General features: G+C 43.9%; 1 protein-coding gene across 4 annotated transcripts in view; it reads left to right on the plus strand.

Moving 5' to 3' along the window:
• Nucleotides 1-17,652, plus strand: part of ELMOD1 (ELMO domain containing 1) — a 48,411-nt gene that overhangs the window by 16,782 nt on the left and 13,977 nt on the right. For all 4 annotated transcript variants that reach the window (XM_005482560.4, XM_005482559.4, XM_005482562.4 and 1 more), the window contains 3 exons: nt 8,723-8,868; nt 9,015-9,043; nt 13,721-13,818. In XM_005482560.4, the coding sequence (XP_005482617.1) occupies nt 8,723-8,868; nt 9,015-9,043; nt 13,721-13,818 (273 nt within the window). The remainder of the gene's footprint in view (nt 1-8,722; nt 8,869-9,014; nt 9,044-13,720; nt 13,819-17,652) is intronic.

Consider the following 17,652-nt stretch of genomic DNA (forward strand, 5'->3'; position numbering starts at 1 on the left):
TGCAGGTCTGTGGCCCAGGTCTTGGGTGGTCACAAATCTTCCACCAAATCCATTGTACTGGTCCAGTGACCTAAAAATTCACAACTAGCCTGACTAACATCCCTGCACTGCTTTTTCGCTTTACAATTTTGTAACACCTCATGTCAGAGCCTTTGTTCTGGAATCCTGCTAATTATTTCCTTCTCAACACTCCTGCCTCTATGATTTTTACGTTTTTTATCTGTACAGACTTGTTCAGCAGCCTGACCCAAGGTCACAGATTGATGCCATATGGGATTTGGTTCATGAGTCCCTCATAAAGTAAACTCTACCATCCTGTGAGAAGGGTGGGAGCCTCTGTCTGGGATTGCAGAGGGTGTTACACTTGGTTCCATAAAGGTCTAGTATTTTCTGAACATAAAGTAATTTTGCTCCCTCCTGATGGAGAAGCTGAGCTGATGACAACTTCTAAGCTGCCAGCTCTCTCTTCCTGTTAAACTATCTGTTCTGTTCACCTTTGCTCTCCTGGCCCCTTGATGATTTTCTCCATGTTGGCGAGAGAGTGCTGTTTTGAATATGTGGGTTCCTGAGTCTGTCATGAGGAAGCTACCTTCTGCTTCTCTTCATGTTTTTCCTGAGGTCAGTGAATCCTGAAAGACTTGAAAGGTCTCAGTGGTGCTAGATTCTCTTAAGTAGTCAAGGTAGATCTTCTGAAAAACAGTTGTCTAACTAAACAGGACAGTCTAGGACTTTTTTATGGAAAATCCAGTATTCCAAATGCTGAACAGAAAGCTGGATCAAGGGATGGGGCAGAGGAGAGTACAGAGCACCAAAAATATGAACACCGTGTTGAAATAGGAAAGCTTTTTCTATTTACTTACAAGCATCTGGATTTTTTTATATTATGTTAAACCTTTGACATGAACTGATAAGAGAACTACCCTCCCCATATTCTGTAAATGTAGAAGAAACCAGAGAGACTAAGAAGAAAAACCCTACAAGGGAAGCACTTACTGGGCATAATGAGTTCTGTTCTATGTGTTGAAACCTGCAGTTGCAGGTTTGTGTGGTGGGGAATAAGTGAAGTGTGGAACTGCAGGGACATATATGGGCAAGACAAGGTTATTAAGCCTTCCAGCTTGGAAATGGGTTGGAAAAGAAGTTTATATATATTGTGTCCCCATGTTTGTCTGAAACCAACAGCAGCACCACCTGGGAGCTTAAATCATCCTTAGCTGTTTGTGAAGATCAATGCAGGGCTGAAATGTGGAATTCTGATTGCAGGGACTGCTCAGTGGCACAGTGTTTTCCTTGTTGCACAACCTGGGACAGACACCAGAATAGCTAATGCTGATGGCATAGATTATCCTTGTGGTTAAAACCAATGACTTTATTCTGCACAAACTGCAAGTAATTTTGTTGATTGCAATGTGGAAGTTGCCATAAAACAGACATCAAGAGGAACAGGGCTTTCATCTCGGAAGTTATGATAATCTTGACTTTGCTTTCTAAGTGGTGACAGTATTTTACCTCTAGCAACTTCATGCAGCAGATACTCACCTGGAGACCCAAGGGGGACTTTGAAGAGTGGATTTCAAATCCAGCTTGTTGTTTAGTGAGGTTGAAAGACAGCTCTGAAAATCATCAAGTCCTTTCCCACTGCTCAGAGCAGGGTCATCTATAACAGGTTGCTCAGGGCTGCATCCAGACACATTTTGAGCACCTGTAAGGATGGAGATTCTGCAGCCTCTCTGAAAAACCTGTTCCATTTCTTTAGAATCATAGAATTTCTTAGAGCCTTTTAAATCATTCAATCCAAGCATTAGGTCAGTGTAGTCGACTGTACTACTAAACCATGTCACCTGAATGCCACATCTATGTTTCCTTTAAGTATCTCCAGGGATGTCAATTTCACCACCTCCCTGGGAAGCCTGTTTCAATGCTTGACAATTATTTTTGTAAAGAAATTTTTAATGATTTTCAATCTAAACCTTTCCTGGCACAAAATGAAGCTGTTTTCTCTTATGCTGGGAGAAGAGGCTGACCCCACCTGGCTGCACCCTCCTGTCAGGCAGCTGCAGAGAGTGCTGAGGTCCCCCTGAGCCTCCTTTTCTCCAGGCTGAGCACCCCCAGCTCCCTCAGCTGCCCCTCACAGCACTTGTGCTCCAGACCCTTCCCCAGCTCCGCTGCCCTTCCCTGGACACGCTCCAGCCCCTCAATGTCTCTCTGGCACTGAGGGGCCCAGAACTGAGCACAGGATTGGAGCTGTGGCCTCAGCAGTGCTGGGTACAGGGGGACGGTCACTGCCCTGCTCCTGCTGGCCACACCTGGCTGATCCAGGCCAGGATGCCATCGGCCTTCTGGGCCACCTGGGCACACTCTGGATCATGTTCAGCTGCTGTTTGCCAGCACCCCGGGTTCTTTTCCACCAGGCAGCTTCCCAGGCACTGCCCCCAGCCTGCAGCACTGCCCAGGGCTGTTGTGGCCCCAGTGCAGAACCTGGGACTTGACTTTGTTAGACCTCATGCAATTGGCCCTGGCCCTGTGATCCAGCCTGTCCAGAGCCCTCTGCAGAGCCTTTCTACCTGTGGTAGATCATCACTCCCACACAACTTGGTTGGAGAAAGAGTCTATCTGTTAAACAGTCCAGTAGCTGCAGTAACCCTAAATCTCTGAATTTAGACTCTTATGTTCATATTTCCAGTTCAAGGCAATGTCCAAATGAAAACAGTTGGTCTTTTCTTTTTCAGTTTGTCTGATATGAATTATTTCTGACATCTGAAATATTACTTATGAAAAAATAAAACTTTCTCAGTTAAATACTTAATCTTCCAGGGCTTTCTCATTTTGTTGTAGAGGGGCTCTGAGAAGTCCATCAGCAACACTTCTACTTTGACTGTAATTTATCTTAAACATCTGAAATAATAACAACTTGGAGAACCAACTGTAGTAGACAGTTTTTTTCAGTAAATCCTAGAAATCTTACATGTCTTGCTCTACTGCAAAGCAAACTGTAAGCTCTAGCAGATTTTTAGTGTACTGGAGTCATCAGATAAAATGAAAATCAAATCAGCAAGCAGCAAGAGCAGTGAATGTGTGGAAAGCTGCTGTTAAAAGCTATTCACATGTCTTCCCTAGCTGACACAGTGAGTTGCTCCTATGTCTAAATGGGGAGATAAGGTGGATTTCAGTTCTCATGTCTGCAAAAGCACAGAATGAAAGCAATTTCTTGTGTTTTGAAGGAAGTAGTAGCCAGTCTGCCCATGGCAGAAATGGTGATTGGTACCTCACTTCTTGGTTGAGCTTGTATACACACTGTAAACTATGCACATAAACCAAAGATAGTCAAGTTAATGAGCTCCTACCAGGGTTGTATCACTTGCTTACTCACCCATTGGACAGCTGATCAGCCATGACTAGTATGTCCTTGACTTCACAAACAGTAATTAGAATTCTCAGAAAGAAAATACTGATATGTAATGCACTCGTATCTGAGATTAGTATGTTCTTCAGGAAGAAATAGTTGTGTAAAAATCTTCAGAATCCATAGGACCTAAGACACGACAGACAGAAAAGAAAATGATGTGTAAGTATGCTCAGTGACTTTTATTTCATTATTTTAAACAATTGCTTTGAGGGAGAGGATTAGGGGTTTTTTTTGTTTTAGATTTGGATCTAGGGTTTTAAGGTTTGGATTTGTTTTGTGTTTGGGATTTTTTTTGTGGGGCTGGGCATTTTGGCTTGTTTGGGATTTTTTGTTTGTTTGTGTGGTTTTCTTTGGTTTGGTTTTGTTTTGTTTTTGTTTGGTTTTTTTTCTTGTTTCAGGAGTTTGCTTGCTTTCTCCCCAGGTTTAAGTCCAGTAAGTAGCATTGAGTATCTAGATGAAGCTTTTATTTTACCCAGAATACCTATGTTTGTTACTAGCTCTGAAAATACTGAGGTTCTGAAATTACTGAAGGAGGGAATAAACACTTTCATTAGTTTCATGTACAGTAATTAATCTCTACTTCCCTTCAGGAAGTACTTCATGTTGCATCACACATACATCTTGATATTTAGCTGAAAAGATTACACAGGAAGGAGCTTCACAGAAATATTAGGCAACTTTGGAAAGTTTTGCATAATTTTGCTTCTGACATTTTATTGTGGAGAAGGCTGTGCTTATCTCCTAGAGGTAGTCACCTTTAAATAAAATGCCAGATTTCATGATAATGTGGTGTCATACTGTCATTGGAGAGAGATGTAAATTCTAATAACCATTGCATTTGCCATTGTAATCACACTGTCCCAGCATCAGCTGGGCTAGTTGAGGGCAAACCTGGAAATCCCTTGTTGAAAACCACTTAAATCCTTCCCTTTGCAGTGCTGGGGTGTGAAGCAACGTGCTCAGTGCTCTTGGCTGGTTGCTGCCACGTGCTTTCATTCCCCAGGCAGAGCAGCACGTGCTGTGGAAAATAGAAGCACTGTCACTGCTGCAGCAGTACTCTCACTCTGTGCTGGCTTTGGCTCTACATTTCCACGTCTTGCAAAGATCTGAGAAATTGTAGAAACCCCTTTCTTTGTCTTCTTTGTCATGGAGGAGAGCACACCAGAATCTCTTGAGCCCCAAATTATTGCTGATAGAGATTGGGTGATTGGTTTTGTCATACACCATCCTTGGCAAGGGAACTGAATGTTGATTTGACATCTTATTATGCAGTTTTTTCTTTATTTTGCTTGAGTAAATGTTCATATGGACTGTTTTAATGCATGTATAAACACAAATATGCAAGTCTATACAGCTGCTTGGAATACAGGAGGGGAAAGGAACTTGGATTGAAATAGGAAAAAATAGAGTGGGAGTCCCTGAGGAACACCTTAATTTATGTCATACTTCTGTTCTGAGACCTCTCCTCTGAGGATCTGAAATAATGCTGTACATGATGACCACATGAACTATTTTCTGTGCTGAGAAACCTGCAAAGGCAAACAGGTGGGGAAAAAACCACAAAACAAACAAAGAATAACAAACTAAAGAAAAAAAACCCTAAAAACAACAGAGCATAGAGGATATTGAGTGGAGAAGAGGTTTGGAATTTAACTCTAAAACAAGCCAGAAATTAATGCCACTGTGCCACAGTCGAAGCACATGGCTGTGCCTTTGGGGGGTTCATGTTCATTATATGCTGTGTTTTGTTTTACAGCGCATAGGGGCTAACATAAAACCTGCCTTGCATAATCACTAGTGTGCCTTTATTACAGGATTTCTGCAAGCAAAAATCCCTTTTTATAAACAGCTTGTGATACTTTTTATGTCCCTCATGTTACAAATGGAAGGTTTCAACTATTGTAAACTTGAGATGGATGAGTGGTAAAAAACTGAAGGTATCCACAAAGGTTGACTTTCTTCTATATAAGCTACCTAGTCAAAATTAGTGTGTGTTGGTTTATTAGTAATAGCTGCTAAGCATATTTTAGTGAATCACAGAGGTAGTGTTTGTGTGCTGTAGTGTCTTGGTTTTAGTAGATGCATTTTTATTAGTCTTTGTGCAAGCCACAGCCAAAGCAGAACTTTGGTGGAGAAAGTGGTTGCAATTATGTGGTCACAGCTCTATCCCATTTGGAGTTTTTCCTTTGATTTGTAGATCTGTCATTGAGCCTAAGGCAAAAATATGTAATTCAAATGCACCTGATACCTTCCCTCCTCTAAGTCCCCAAAATAATCCACAGTACACAGTATTCAATTATCCACAATATAGTACACAAAACATTTTTCATGAAATGCATTGTCATGTTTTAGCATTGAAGGCAACAAAGTATAGGCATGAACTTTCTTAAAGCACATCTGTATTTTACAGGAGCTATCTTGCTCATGAGAAGGAAATCTTAGATGGACGGTTAACATGAAGTTAAATGAGTTTTTCCATCTTCCATATAAATGATCTCTCTGTATTTTTTTGCTCTAAAAGAGACCTAACATTTGGAAACAAAGCAGACCAAAAGAAAGCGACTCTAATTTCTACTACAAATATATGATGAAAATTCAGGACTCTGTTTTGCCATATTCAGCCTTCCGGTTTGGTGTTTTCCTGTGCTTTTAGCCCGACTACAGAGCTGAGTTGTGCTGATGAAACTAAGGATGGCTGTAGGTTATATTTGAATTCCTCTTCTTGGTCTTGTGGAAGGTGTCCTTGCCCATGGAAGGGGGATTTGGAGCAAGATGATCTTTGAGATCCCTTCCAGCCCAAATCATTCTGTGTTGATTCTGTTATTCTACTTCTGACTGTTGGAAACTTAAAGAATGGCTGCTTGCCTGGTCATGGCCTTGCCTCCTGCTACCTGGTGATGTTCTTAATACTGAAGGTGATAACCTGCTGTGAAGCACAAATTAACTCCTCACAGTAGCGTGTTCTGGCATATCTTGAGTCAGGGATGAGGAAGTACCCAAATGCTTTGATGTCAGCTCCTGAAACTTCTTTCTTGTCTAAAACTTGGTTCCATAATGGGACTGATTCCTCATTCTTTGGAGGAATCAAATCAATTGGTGTCAATTTGTTTCTAAAATAGAGGCTTCCTGTTGAATAAAACCAAGGAGGTTTTCTGCATGCAGGCATTTGGGAGTACTAAGTGAATTAACTGAAAGTCTAAAGATAAAGTGGATGCTTTTAAAGCATTTTAAGTACTTGTGTGGATGCTTTCCATTTAGACATAAAATGTCTTTAGCTCCCACAGCTTAATCCCCCTTCAAAGCTGAAGTCAACATAAAGCAGATTAAACTCCTGTGTGGACCTTAACACACCTTAATTCATCTTCCCTTCCTTGAACATCCTTCTACACCATGCCCTTCAGGAAGTTTTTAGGAAGTGATGGAGCTCTTCAAGCTTTACATACGTACACATGCATATTTATAACTGATTTGAGTATCTGGAATTCAGTGTTTTGAAATAGTCACTGCACTCTATTGAAAAGGATAATAGAGTCTCCTAAGAAATAACTGTCCTTTGAAAGCATCAACAACAGAAAATAATGGGCTAATAATGAATATGCATACACACAGACTTAGACCATAATGGACCAAATTATTTGTGAATATTTATTGGCAAGCTCGCATAGCAAAGTTGTATTGATGTTTTCATATAATGTAATCACAGAATATGATCACAGAGAGTTTGAGATAGGAAGACACCTGTAGATGCCATCTAATCCATCCCCTTGTTTTAGCAGAACCACCTGTAGCCAAGGACCATGTCCAAATGGCAATGTTCCTACTGCTAGTTCTTTGCAATTTGTCTTTTATGAGATGTGTGTCTGAACCCAGGGGCTGTGGGTGGATCCATGTGGTGGATCCATCCTCTTCATCCCAGGAGGTTGACAGATAGTTGGGTGATGTGGCAGGATCTGTGCCATCATAGCCGTAGAAACAAGAAAGATAAATTATTTCCAAATAAGTTGTTTCCCATTAAAATATGGGTTTGGGGTGTGTTATGTAATTGTGGTAGCAATATGTGGGCTTTGGTAGCAGGTGTAATGCTAACCAAGTTTAAAATGGAGTGGTTTTCATGTATGCAGCCTTTTTCAGGCTTTTGTAGGATCCCAGCTGAGCCTGGGAGGGACCTTAGCAGGTCTCCAGTTCAGCCTCACTCTCACAGCAGGGCTAGCACAGAGGTCAGACTGGGCTGCTCAGGGCTTACTCCAGTCAAGGATTAAAAATCTGACAAAGGAGACTGCACAGCCTCTCTGGGCAACCTGTGCCACTACCTGGCTGTCCTTGAGGGAAAAAGCTTCTCCTTGAAAGGCTGATTCTCTTGTGTTTCAGCTTAGAGCTGTTGTCCCTTGTCTACTGGCCCTGCGGGATCATTGAGAGCTCAGCTCTGTTTCCTTCAACTCTTCCCATAAACGCTGCAGGCTGCTGTTAGATGCCCCTGAATCTTTGCTTCAGGTGGAACGAGTCCAGCTCTCCCAGCCTCTCTTCACAGGGTTTGTGCTCCAACCCTACCATCTTCACTGAGATGCACCCAGTTTGTCAAAGTCTTTCTTCTGTTGCTGGGACTCAAAACTAGTTGCAGTAGCTACATAAGGGCTTTCTTGGCTTACTGTCAGTTCTGTACTTTGAGAAATTGTGTGGCATCACTGCAATGTAGCAGCTGGTCTTGGGAAGAACTGGCAGTCCTCAAGACCAAAGTCTGTATTATAAGAACCAAAAGGTTCTTAAACACCTTTTCTTCTGCAAGGGGAGAAGCTTTGATTGCCTTAGTTTTCCTTCTTAGGGACATGACATGAATGCTGTCAGGATGTCAAGTTTCTCAGGATAACCAAGCATTCTGCTTGGAGCAGGTTGTTGCTGAGGCAAAACTAAGCTAGGATGTGATGTCTTCCTGGGTTCTCAGCATCCATTATATCAGGGTGAGCTGTACTCCCTTCTCATGTAGCCCTGTTTCCCCAAACTATTAATAGGAACTATACAGCCTTTTATGTTGAGAGGACAAAGAGTTTTCCACAAGTACCCTTTTAAGACTTTGGAGTTTCCTTATTCAGTGCTTCTAGCTGTGGTGCTTTTTGTGGAGGGTGTTTTGTTGGCTAATACTAAAAAGCCCAATTTAATATTTACTGGCATAAATGTTTGTAGTGTGATTGCTGCTTTTGCTCTGAAGTTGCCTTTAGGCAATGGGAATTTGGGGCGAGGAAGTACTTTCTGATTGGGTGGTGAACATGTTGAAACAAACTCTGCTCCAGACTCTTATTTTCAAGCTTCTTCTTTTTCCAGGATGTTTGTCCAGGTATGCCTGTACTTCTACTGCAAATGCTTGTGGCGCTGCCTGAAGTTCGTGGTCAGGAAACTAACAGGTCAATGTGAATTGCAAAGGATCTGTTACAACACCAAACCTGGAGCTGCCAGAACCATGAAAATAGGTAACTTCAGTATACTTAGTTCTGCATGCCTTTGTAGCCTTCTGCATATGCTCAAAATTGTATATTGTTACTACAAATAAGTTATTAAACTGATTGAATGTAAACATGCTTTTCTGACATGATGCTTTTGAATACTTCCCTTACAGAGGCATCCCTGAAAGGTTCAAAAAGTAAGGTGAGTGAAAGATCTCATTATTCACCTTTTCATGATGTCTTGTGCTGTTGGTTTGTTCAGTCTGGTGTTTGCTCACCCCAAAAAGTCACTTTAAGGTTTGATATGATTTTACATTTTCCACTGAAGGGATCTTGTGTCTGCAAAAGGAGTTGATCTTGCAAAGTTGGGTAGAGTGTCCTGTGTTCCAGGGATGGGCCCACTGTGGCAATGACGGAATCAAGGGAACAGTTTGCCATGGTGGAGGTAATGAGAGTGAAGTGTTGTAATTTAGGGGGTCTTTGTTTGATTCCTCATACTGTCTTAGAATATCTGTAATCTGCAGTCAGTTGCTTGCAAATTTAGAAAAGAAAAGTCAGAGGTTTTTGTCTGGAAAGCAACTTTCCCAACTTTGTTCCCTCTTTTCCTTTTAAATACATTGATGGTGAAAAGCCTCTTTCACTTTATCCTTTTACTGTACCAGTGGTTATGCTAACCTGAGTTGTTCCCAAAGGCATTTGTGTGTATGTTAAATAACATCCTTCAGCCTTTACATTTTCTGTCACAAGAGTCAGTGATATTGAAAACCTTGCCTCACCATTAACAAAAATAAAGTCATTGAGCTCTTAGTTCAGCATGGTAGTTCCAAATGTATTTCTAGCACAAACAGAAAGACAAAATCTTACTTAAAACTTGGTTTCAAGTAATTGTGAAGTTTGAGACAAAGCACAAGAAAATTCAACCTCTAAAATTTTCAGATGGCATTTTGGTTTTTGAATACTGAACTTCTGGGGGCATTTCTACAAATAACAATTACACATAAAAGAAAAGGAAGAAATTTTGCTGTGTTTCTGCAGCATGTTGGGAGAGGGAATGTTAAATGAAGGCTGTCAATTCCAGTGTAATTGGGTGGATGGTCTGAAGCTGCTTCTTGGTCTGCACTGAGGCCTTTGATCATCTTCACTGACAGCCACCACAGAAATGTGATGAACTGACTACAAGGGCGAAGGGACTCGAGTTCTTACAGGGCAAGTGCTCTGAAATGAGTCAGAAAGGTTCAATTATTTGGAAAGATAAGTACAGGGGTTGAGTTGGGTCTTCTGGGCTCTTAATGCAGAAGCTTTCATGTATCAAACTTACCACTGTCGCAGACATTTCTTCATAGAAATCCTTTCTTTGGGATTTCTCCTTCTTCTGGGAAGCAAAGGGCCCCAGAAGAAGAATGTAAACAATTGTTATCAGCTGTTGTGAAATGTAGCAGGTGTCCCTGTGATTGGCTCATCTTCCTTGTGTACCATTAAAGGCCAATCACAGGAGCAGCTCAGGGACAGATTCCCTGGGCAAAGAACTTTGTTATTCATTCTTTCTATTCTATTCTTGGCATAGCTGCTCTCTGCAACCTCTCGTCATATTCTTTTTAGTATAGTTATAATGTATGATATATCTTATATCAATAAATCAGCCTTCTGATCAAGAAACAAGATTCTCGTCCTTCTCTCACCACAGTGACCGTCTAAGGTCGCTGTAATATCTGGTGACCCCTCGTGTCAGGGCAAAAATTAATTTGATAAAGACCAGAGGAGCAAAATTGCTGCACTGGGTAAAATCCTGTATGTGTAGCATGTGAGGGTTGCTTTGAAGTGACCACAGAAGTGGATTCAAGCCAGGAGCTGAAGAACTGAAGATCCTGATTTGGACAGAGTTCACAGCCAAGGCTGACCACAAAGAGAACCTTCTTCTGGAACACCTTCAGGAAGATGTTCGCAGAGCTGGCCAGAGCAAGCTGGACATTTTCACAAGGTAATTTTGTCTTTTCCCTTCCTGATGACCCAGCCCTTCGTAGTTTGTGGCGGTTGGTATGGCGAACACATGCCTTGGAAGAAGAGGTTCAGTTCTCCCCTTCAGAGGAGAAACTTATTGCCCTCTGGCAAAAATGGTGTAGAGAAGATGGGATTTTTCTGTCAGCAACAGATCTCTATGAGTTCTTTCGATGGGCAAAGCTTTTTGAGTTCTTTACTCATGTCCTGTATGCCTTGGATGTTTTTGTCTGGGAGTGCATGAACTCCATTTTTCAGTTTGTCTGGGGCCAGGAACGTGTTTTGCCTTTTATCTACCCAGCATTTCTAAAGCTCTTCCCAGTTTTGAAACGGAGAGCAGCTATTTTTCAATGGATTTCTAACTGTTATGGACAGGCTCCTTTTCCACCGTCCCCGGTGGGAGAAGACCCGGCGGGGAATGAGTGGGGGCTTCCCAGCCCCCTGTCCTCAGCGGGAGAAGACCCGGCGGGGGATGAGTGGGGGCTGCCCGGCCCCCCCTGCTTCGCGGCGGGGGGGGGGCGAAACTGCGCCGAGCGAAGAAGTTTTTTTTACTCTTTCCCCGGAGCCTGCGCAGACGGAACCTTCTCCCCCCCCTCCTTCTCTCCCTCCGGGGGGATGGGAAACTGCGCCGAGCGAAGAAGTTTTTTTTACTCTTTCTCCGGAGCCTGCGCAGACGGAACCTTCTCCCCCCCCTCCTTCTCTCTCTCCGGGGGGATGGGAATGGGCGGTCCCGCTCGAACCAGTGCCGTTGGTACCGCCCCTGCCAGCGCTGCGTCCGCCTTCAAGACCCGCCTCACCGGAGCGGCCGCCACTCCAGGCGATCCCGTCTCCGCCTCTCCAGGCGGTCCCGCCCACGGCTTCACAGGCCTCCCCGCCCCTGCCAGCGCCTGCGTCTGAGAATGCAGAAGAGGCACTTCTTGTGGCTGCTGAGTTGCTAAGCGACGACGACGCGTCTCCAGCTTCCGGCTCAGCGGGGGAGTTGTTCTCTCCGGCCCCTCCGGCCCCTCTGCCGCTTCCATCGGCCTCCTCGCCGCCTCAAGCCGAGACGGTCCCTGTTCAGGATGGTGCTGGAGACGGCGCCGAACCTGCGGGACCCTCGGAACAACCCGCGGCCGCTCCTACGTCCAGCGAGATCCCCTCCCCGGCTCCGGCTCCCCCCCCGCTGCCTGCACAGGCTGCCCCAGCAGTCCTGCCGTTGTCGGAGGCTGTGTCCTCCCTGTCGGCGTCAGAGGCTGCCCTGGAACCGGCGGCTTGTTCGAGCTCGGACCATCCCGGACCGGTTGCTGTAGCAGCGGCCCCGGCGGCTGGCCTCCCCTTCCGTGGAGCGGGGGCTGCCCGCCAGCTGACTGGGGGGACAGCCCGTCTCCCTGCTTTTAAGATCAGCATTCTCGGCGGGTTCGGGGGTGGTTTTTCGGGGATTGTCCCATGGAGGCTGCCATCTCTGCCGCCTCTCTTGCGCCCTAGTGGCGGGGGGCAGGTGCATCCCGAGAGCTCTGCCTTTGGTTCCCAGGCCGGAGGGGGTGGGGATGAAACCATGGGGCAGATGAGAGACAAACCTGCTGCGTTTGCAGTGCAGAGGGAGAGGGCACAGATGGAGGAGACCATAGCTGGTTTGCTGTGGGGAACAAACATGTCCAGACCCCAGGTGAGATTTCTGGGGAAGGCTTCTATTTCCCTGCTGCTGGCATGCCTCAGTGGTTATGGGGAAAGGAAGCGTGTCCCCACTCGTGCTGCCATTGTACTGGCAGCAGGGTGCAGGCCTGTGGGAATGCAGGGCCTGCCTCGTGGGTTTGGCCTGGGCCGTTGGGCTCAGGAAGTTTTTGGGCCAGGGCCAGCATTTGGCCTCTTGGTGTTACTGGGGGTTGAGGTTTCTCCTACCGGTCCTGGTCCCCCTTTGTGGGCCAGTTTTGGGGTTCCTGGTCCATCATGGGCCAGGGTCCCCAGGGCCTTTCCTTCTCTGGCACTGCTCTGCTCTGCTGCTGCTCTTTTCTTTTTCTGATCAAAAAAAAAAAAAAAAAAAAAAAAAAAAAATTAAATAAAAAAGATTGAAAACAGTGGACAGCAGCTCTGAAGCACTGAAGCATTGAAGGGCCAGAAAAGGACATTCTAAAAGTTGTTCAAGTTGTTTGAAATTGTTGTAAGACTGTCAATGGTTTGTGATAACTGTTGATGGGACTTTTGCAGCAAGCCTGTTTTCAGGACCAAAAAGGACTCTCAGATATCCAAGAGAAACAACTCCAGCTTATGGACGGTTCCTGAAACTCAGCTGCTTGGACTTGAATTCTCTTTGCATTGTTTTTTGCATTTTTTTAGATTGTAGGATTGTTTTAGTGATTTATTAGTATTGTATATTTTACAGTTGAAGAAATCTCCTGTTCATTTCACATCAGCATTTTTCTTTTAATTTATACAATTTAGAAGGGTGAGATGTCGCAGACATTTCTTCATAGAAATCCTTTCTTTGGGATTTCTCCTTCTTCTGGGAAGCAAAGGGCCCCAGAAGAAGAATGTAAACAATTGTTATCAGCTGTTGTGAAATGTAGCAGGTGTCCCTGTGATTGGCTCATCTTCCTTGTGTACCATTAAAGGCCAATCACAGGAGCAGCTCAGGGACAGATTCCCTGGGCAAAGAACTTTGTTATTCATTCTTTCTATTCTATTCTTGGCATAGCTGCTCTCTGCAACCTCTCGTCTTATTCTTTTTAGTATAGTTATAATGTATGATATATCTTATATCAATAAATCAGCCTTCTGATCAAGAAACAAGATTCTCGTCCTTCTCTCACCACAGTGACCGTCTAAGGTCGCTGTAATATACCACTGTTAACTTGTGTTGAGTAATAGCTTCTGTAGGAATTAATACGTGTTTAAATCCTCTTTTTAGCGGCTGCAAACATCAGTAAATGTTCACCCTGATGCTATTGAAAAAACGATAGATGACATCATGGAGCTGAAAAGGATTAATCCCGATGTAAATCCACAGTAAGTTCATTGTTTCCTTACAGAGCAAGTGGGAATTACTGATTTCCTCAGTTCTTGGTTCCATGGAGAACTTGTTCTCTATAGTTATTGTGGTCCAGAAGTTGAAGATGAATTCTGTCTCTCAGCACAAAATTCTAATTTTAGCTTTGCTGTCAAAAAACTATGTAAAAATGAATGATTTTTTATGGTTACTTAATAAGCAAGTCTTTTATCTACCTGATTCTGTCTTAGTTTATTGTTGATGCATGGATTTATGGGGGTCACTTCCCCAGGGATAGAACACCACCAAACCACAGGTCCTGGCAGGGACAGTGATGGCTTCTTAGAAAGGCTCAATGCTGCCTTTTGAGTAGGGAATAAACCGTCTTGTTTTAGCTGATACAGATGTATGCTGGTTTGCATTTTAAAACTGCCTTTATTTATCCAAACAGAAGTTTTAGTAATGCAACTAATATTTACTTTTGTAAGAAGAGTTTGACTACCAACCATTAAATTTACAAGTGTGTATTTCAAGTGTAGGTGATGATAACACATTTATGGTTGCCTTTCCTTGTTGTGCTTAAGGCACAAGATATCTAGGTCAGGAATCAGTAGGAGGAAAGTTGAGAGCTGTATTATCCAGGTGATCTGTCTGAGGTTCACTCCTCTTCCCAAGCTTGAAGTTGGTATCCATAGTTAAAAATGGGCATCCATAAACTGATAGCTGCTTTTCTTTAATTGGTCAGCAGCATCAACAGGTAAGGTGGTCCCATGGTCTTGCTGAAACAACAAAACCCAAAAGCTAAGTTGGAAAATTATAATTATTTTGTCTCATTACAAGAATCTCCCTCCCAGCCCACTCGCCATTAAAAAGGGCAGTAACTGGGTGGTCTGAAAATGAGGCTTCACTGATCGTAAAGGAAATAGAATACACTGCCTCTCTCTAACTTGAGAGACAGCTCTTGTGATGGTGACTACAGTCCCAAGAATTGGAAAAATGGTGACCCAGCTATTAAAGAAAGGAAGAAAATAAGAGAAACAAAAAAAGAGAACCCCTCATTCTCATAGGTGGGAATCCCTGTGAATTTTTTCTGGATGTGAGCACAGAGCTTTTCCAGGGTGTGTCCTGACCCAGCCCACATGCTCTTCAGAGGGAGGGTGATGAAGGACCAGCTGCTTCAAGCAGATGTGAGGCCTTTCTGAGAGGCTGCCATCTGAGGAGGGCATCACAGCCCTGGTACTCTTGTGTTGCACAACATGCTGTTTGCTGAAATTCAAAAATAAAAACCCAGCAATGGTAAAATTAGAGAAGGTGATGTCTGAGGAAAAACTGCAGAACGTAAATGTGCACAGCTCAGAGCTTGGATTGTGGACATCAGGAACTGCAATGTTTAGCAATCAGGGTGATCCAAGTGCTCACTTCTCAGTGTTGGACCCTTGGGCAGAATTGTTGTAATCTTCGCTGCAATGTTGTTCTTCCCTCTCTGCTGGGGCTCTTCTCCTTTCTCTGCAGCACAGTCCTTTCTATCTTCTCAGGGGCTCCTCTTGGGCTCTTGACCCACCCCTATTTATCTCAGTTGCCTTCACGAGCTACAGCTGCTGCCCAACTAAGGACCCTGCAGCTGCAGCTCGTTTGGAGCAACTCAGAACCACAAGGTCTTACAATACAACATATATTCAGGCCCCCACATTTCCCCCTTTTCTTTTAACAATAATACAATCACAATATACATACAGTTCCAGCTCTCAGGCTGCCTCTTCTATAGTCCCAGCTCTCTGGCTGCCATACACGTAAAGTCCCAGCTCTCAGGCTGATATTCCAAAGTCCCAGCTCTCAGGCTGCCACAGCTCTCGGCTGTCCGGGGATTCCATACCTTCTCTCTCTCGATGTTTGGCTGCATGTTCGTCTTCACACGGGGTCACCAGTTGTTGTAATCTTCGCTGCAATGTTGTTCTTCCCTCTCTGCTGGGGCTCTTCTCCTTTCTCTGCAGCACAGTCCTTTCTATCTTCTCAGGGGCTCCTCTTGGGCTCTTGACCCACCCCTATTTATCTCAGTTGCCTTCACGAGCTACAGCTGCTGCCCAACTAAGGACCCTGCAGCTGCAGCTCGTTTGGAGCAACTCAGAACCACAAGGTCTTACAATACAACATATATTCAGGCCCCCACATTTCCCCCCTTTCTTTTAACAATTATACAATGACAATATACATACAGTCCCAGCTCTCAGGCTGCCACAGCTCTCGGCTGTCCTATCTTCTAAAGTCCCAGCTCTCAGGCTGATATTCCAAAGTCCCAGCTCTCAGGCTGTCCTATCTTCTATGCTGCTATCTTCTATAGTCCCAGCTCTCTGGCTGATATTCCAAAGTCACAGCTCTCAGGCTGCTATCTTCTAGTCCCAGCTCTCAGGCTGCCACAGCTCTCGGCTGTCCGGGGGATTCCATACCTTCCTTTGATGTTTGGCTGCGTGTTCTTCCTCACACGGGGCCACCAGTTGTTGTAATCTTCGCTGCAATGTTGTTCTTCCCTCTCTGCTGGGGCTCTTCTCCTTTCTCTGCAGCACAGTCCTTTCTATCTTCTCAGGGGCTCCTCTTGGGCTCTTGACCCACCCCTATTTATCTCAGTTGCCTTCACGAGCTACAGCTGCTGCCCAACTAAGGACCCTGCAGCTGCAGCTCGTTTGGAGCAACTCAGAACCACAAGGTCTTACAATACAACATATATTCAGGCCCCCACACAGAATGATTTCAGAAGAAAACAAGAAATTAATTATTATTTTGTATAACACGAGAGATCACCTTTTGATTCCCCTCATGGCATGCCTTTGGCCTCTGGAGAAATGTTCTCCTTCAGAAGAGAGCAGTCATGCAAATGACTTCTCCTTGAAATCAGGACCCTGAACATTAGGTTACATTTTTAGTGATCTGGTCTTTCTAGTACATGAAGAGACCCTACAAGAGAGCTGGAGAGCATGCAGTGACAGGACAAGAGGGAATGGATTCAAATTGAAAGAGAGTAGGCTTAGATTAGATGTTAGGAGGAAATTCTTTACAGTGAAGCACTGGAACAGGTTGCCCAGAGAAGTTGTGCATGACCCATCCTTGGGAGTGTTCAAGGCCAGGTTAAGTGGGGCTCTGAACAGCCTGATCTAGTGGAAGGTGTCCCTGTCCATGGCAGTGGGGTTAGGACTAGACAGTCTTTAAGGTCCCTTCCAACCCAAACCATTCTGTGAATCTATGATAATATTTTTTTTAAATACCACACAGAGGGAAAAAATAACCCAAACAAAAAATCACCTGAATTATCTTTTTTTGATCCAGTTGGTGTTCATATGCTTAGCACAGGACAAATGCTTAATTGTCTTTAGAGTAGAATGCTTGTATTCAATATTTTAATGCATTTGAGTCTCATCCCCTTTTCCCCTTCCACTCCCTCCTCTTTGGTAAAATATCTTCTTAAAGCAGTGAGGAATGGGGGCCTGGAATGTGCAAGATGAGGTCACTATGTAGATACACGCTCTGCCACTAAATTGGTTCTTATATTAAATTAATCATATTTCTGCTAAACTTTAGACATCTGCACTGAAGTTTTACATGAAGCCATTTATTTTATAAAGGATGTTTTTAACAGAAATTTGAGCAAAAGCAGGTCAGCTGCTTTTTTAGACGTGATTAAGAAAAATCCAATGCCTTGCCTTCTCTTGAACCTAAAACACCTGTAATCCAAACAATCTTGTTTAGAATCTCTGGCCTTGTGTTGGATAGCAGAGACTTGACATTTCCTGGGGTAAGGACAAGGGGACATGTGTCATAGTGTATGTGTTTCTGCAAATCTGTATGCAGTCCTTTTTGTTAAT

Source organism: Zonotrichia albicollis, chromosome 2, assembly GCF_047830755.1.
Source record: "Zonotrichia albicollis isolate bZonAlb1 chromosome 2, bZonAlb1.hap1, whole genome shotgun sequence".
Lineage (NCBI taxonomy): Eukaryota > Metazoa > Chordata > Aves > Passeriformes > Passerellidae > Zonotrichia > Zonotrichia albicollis.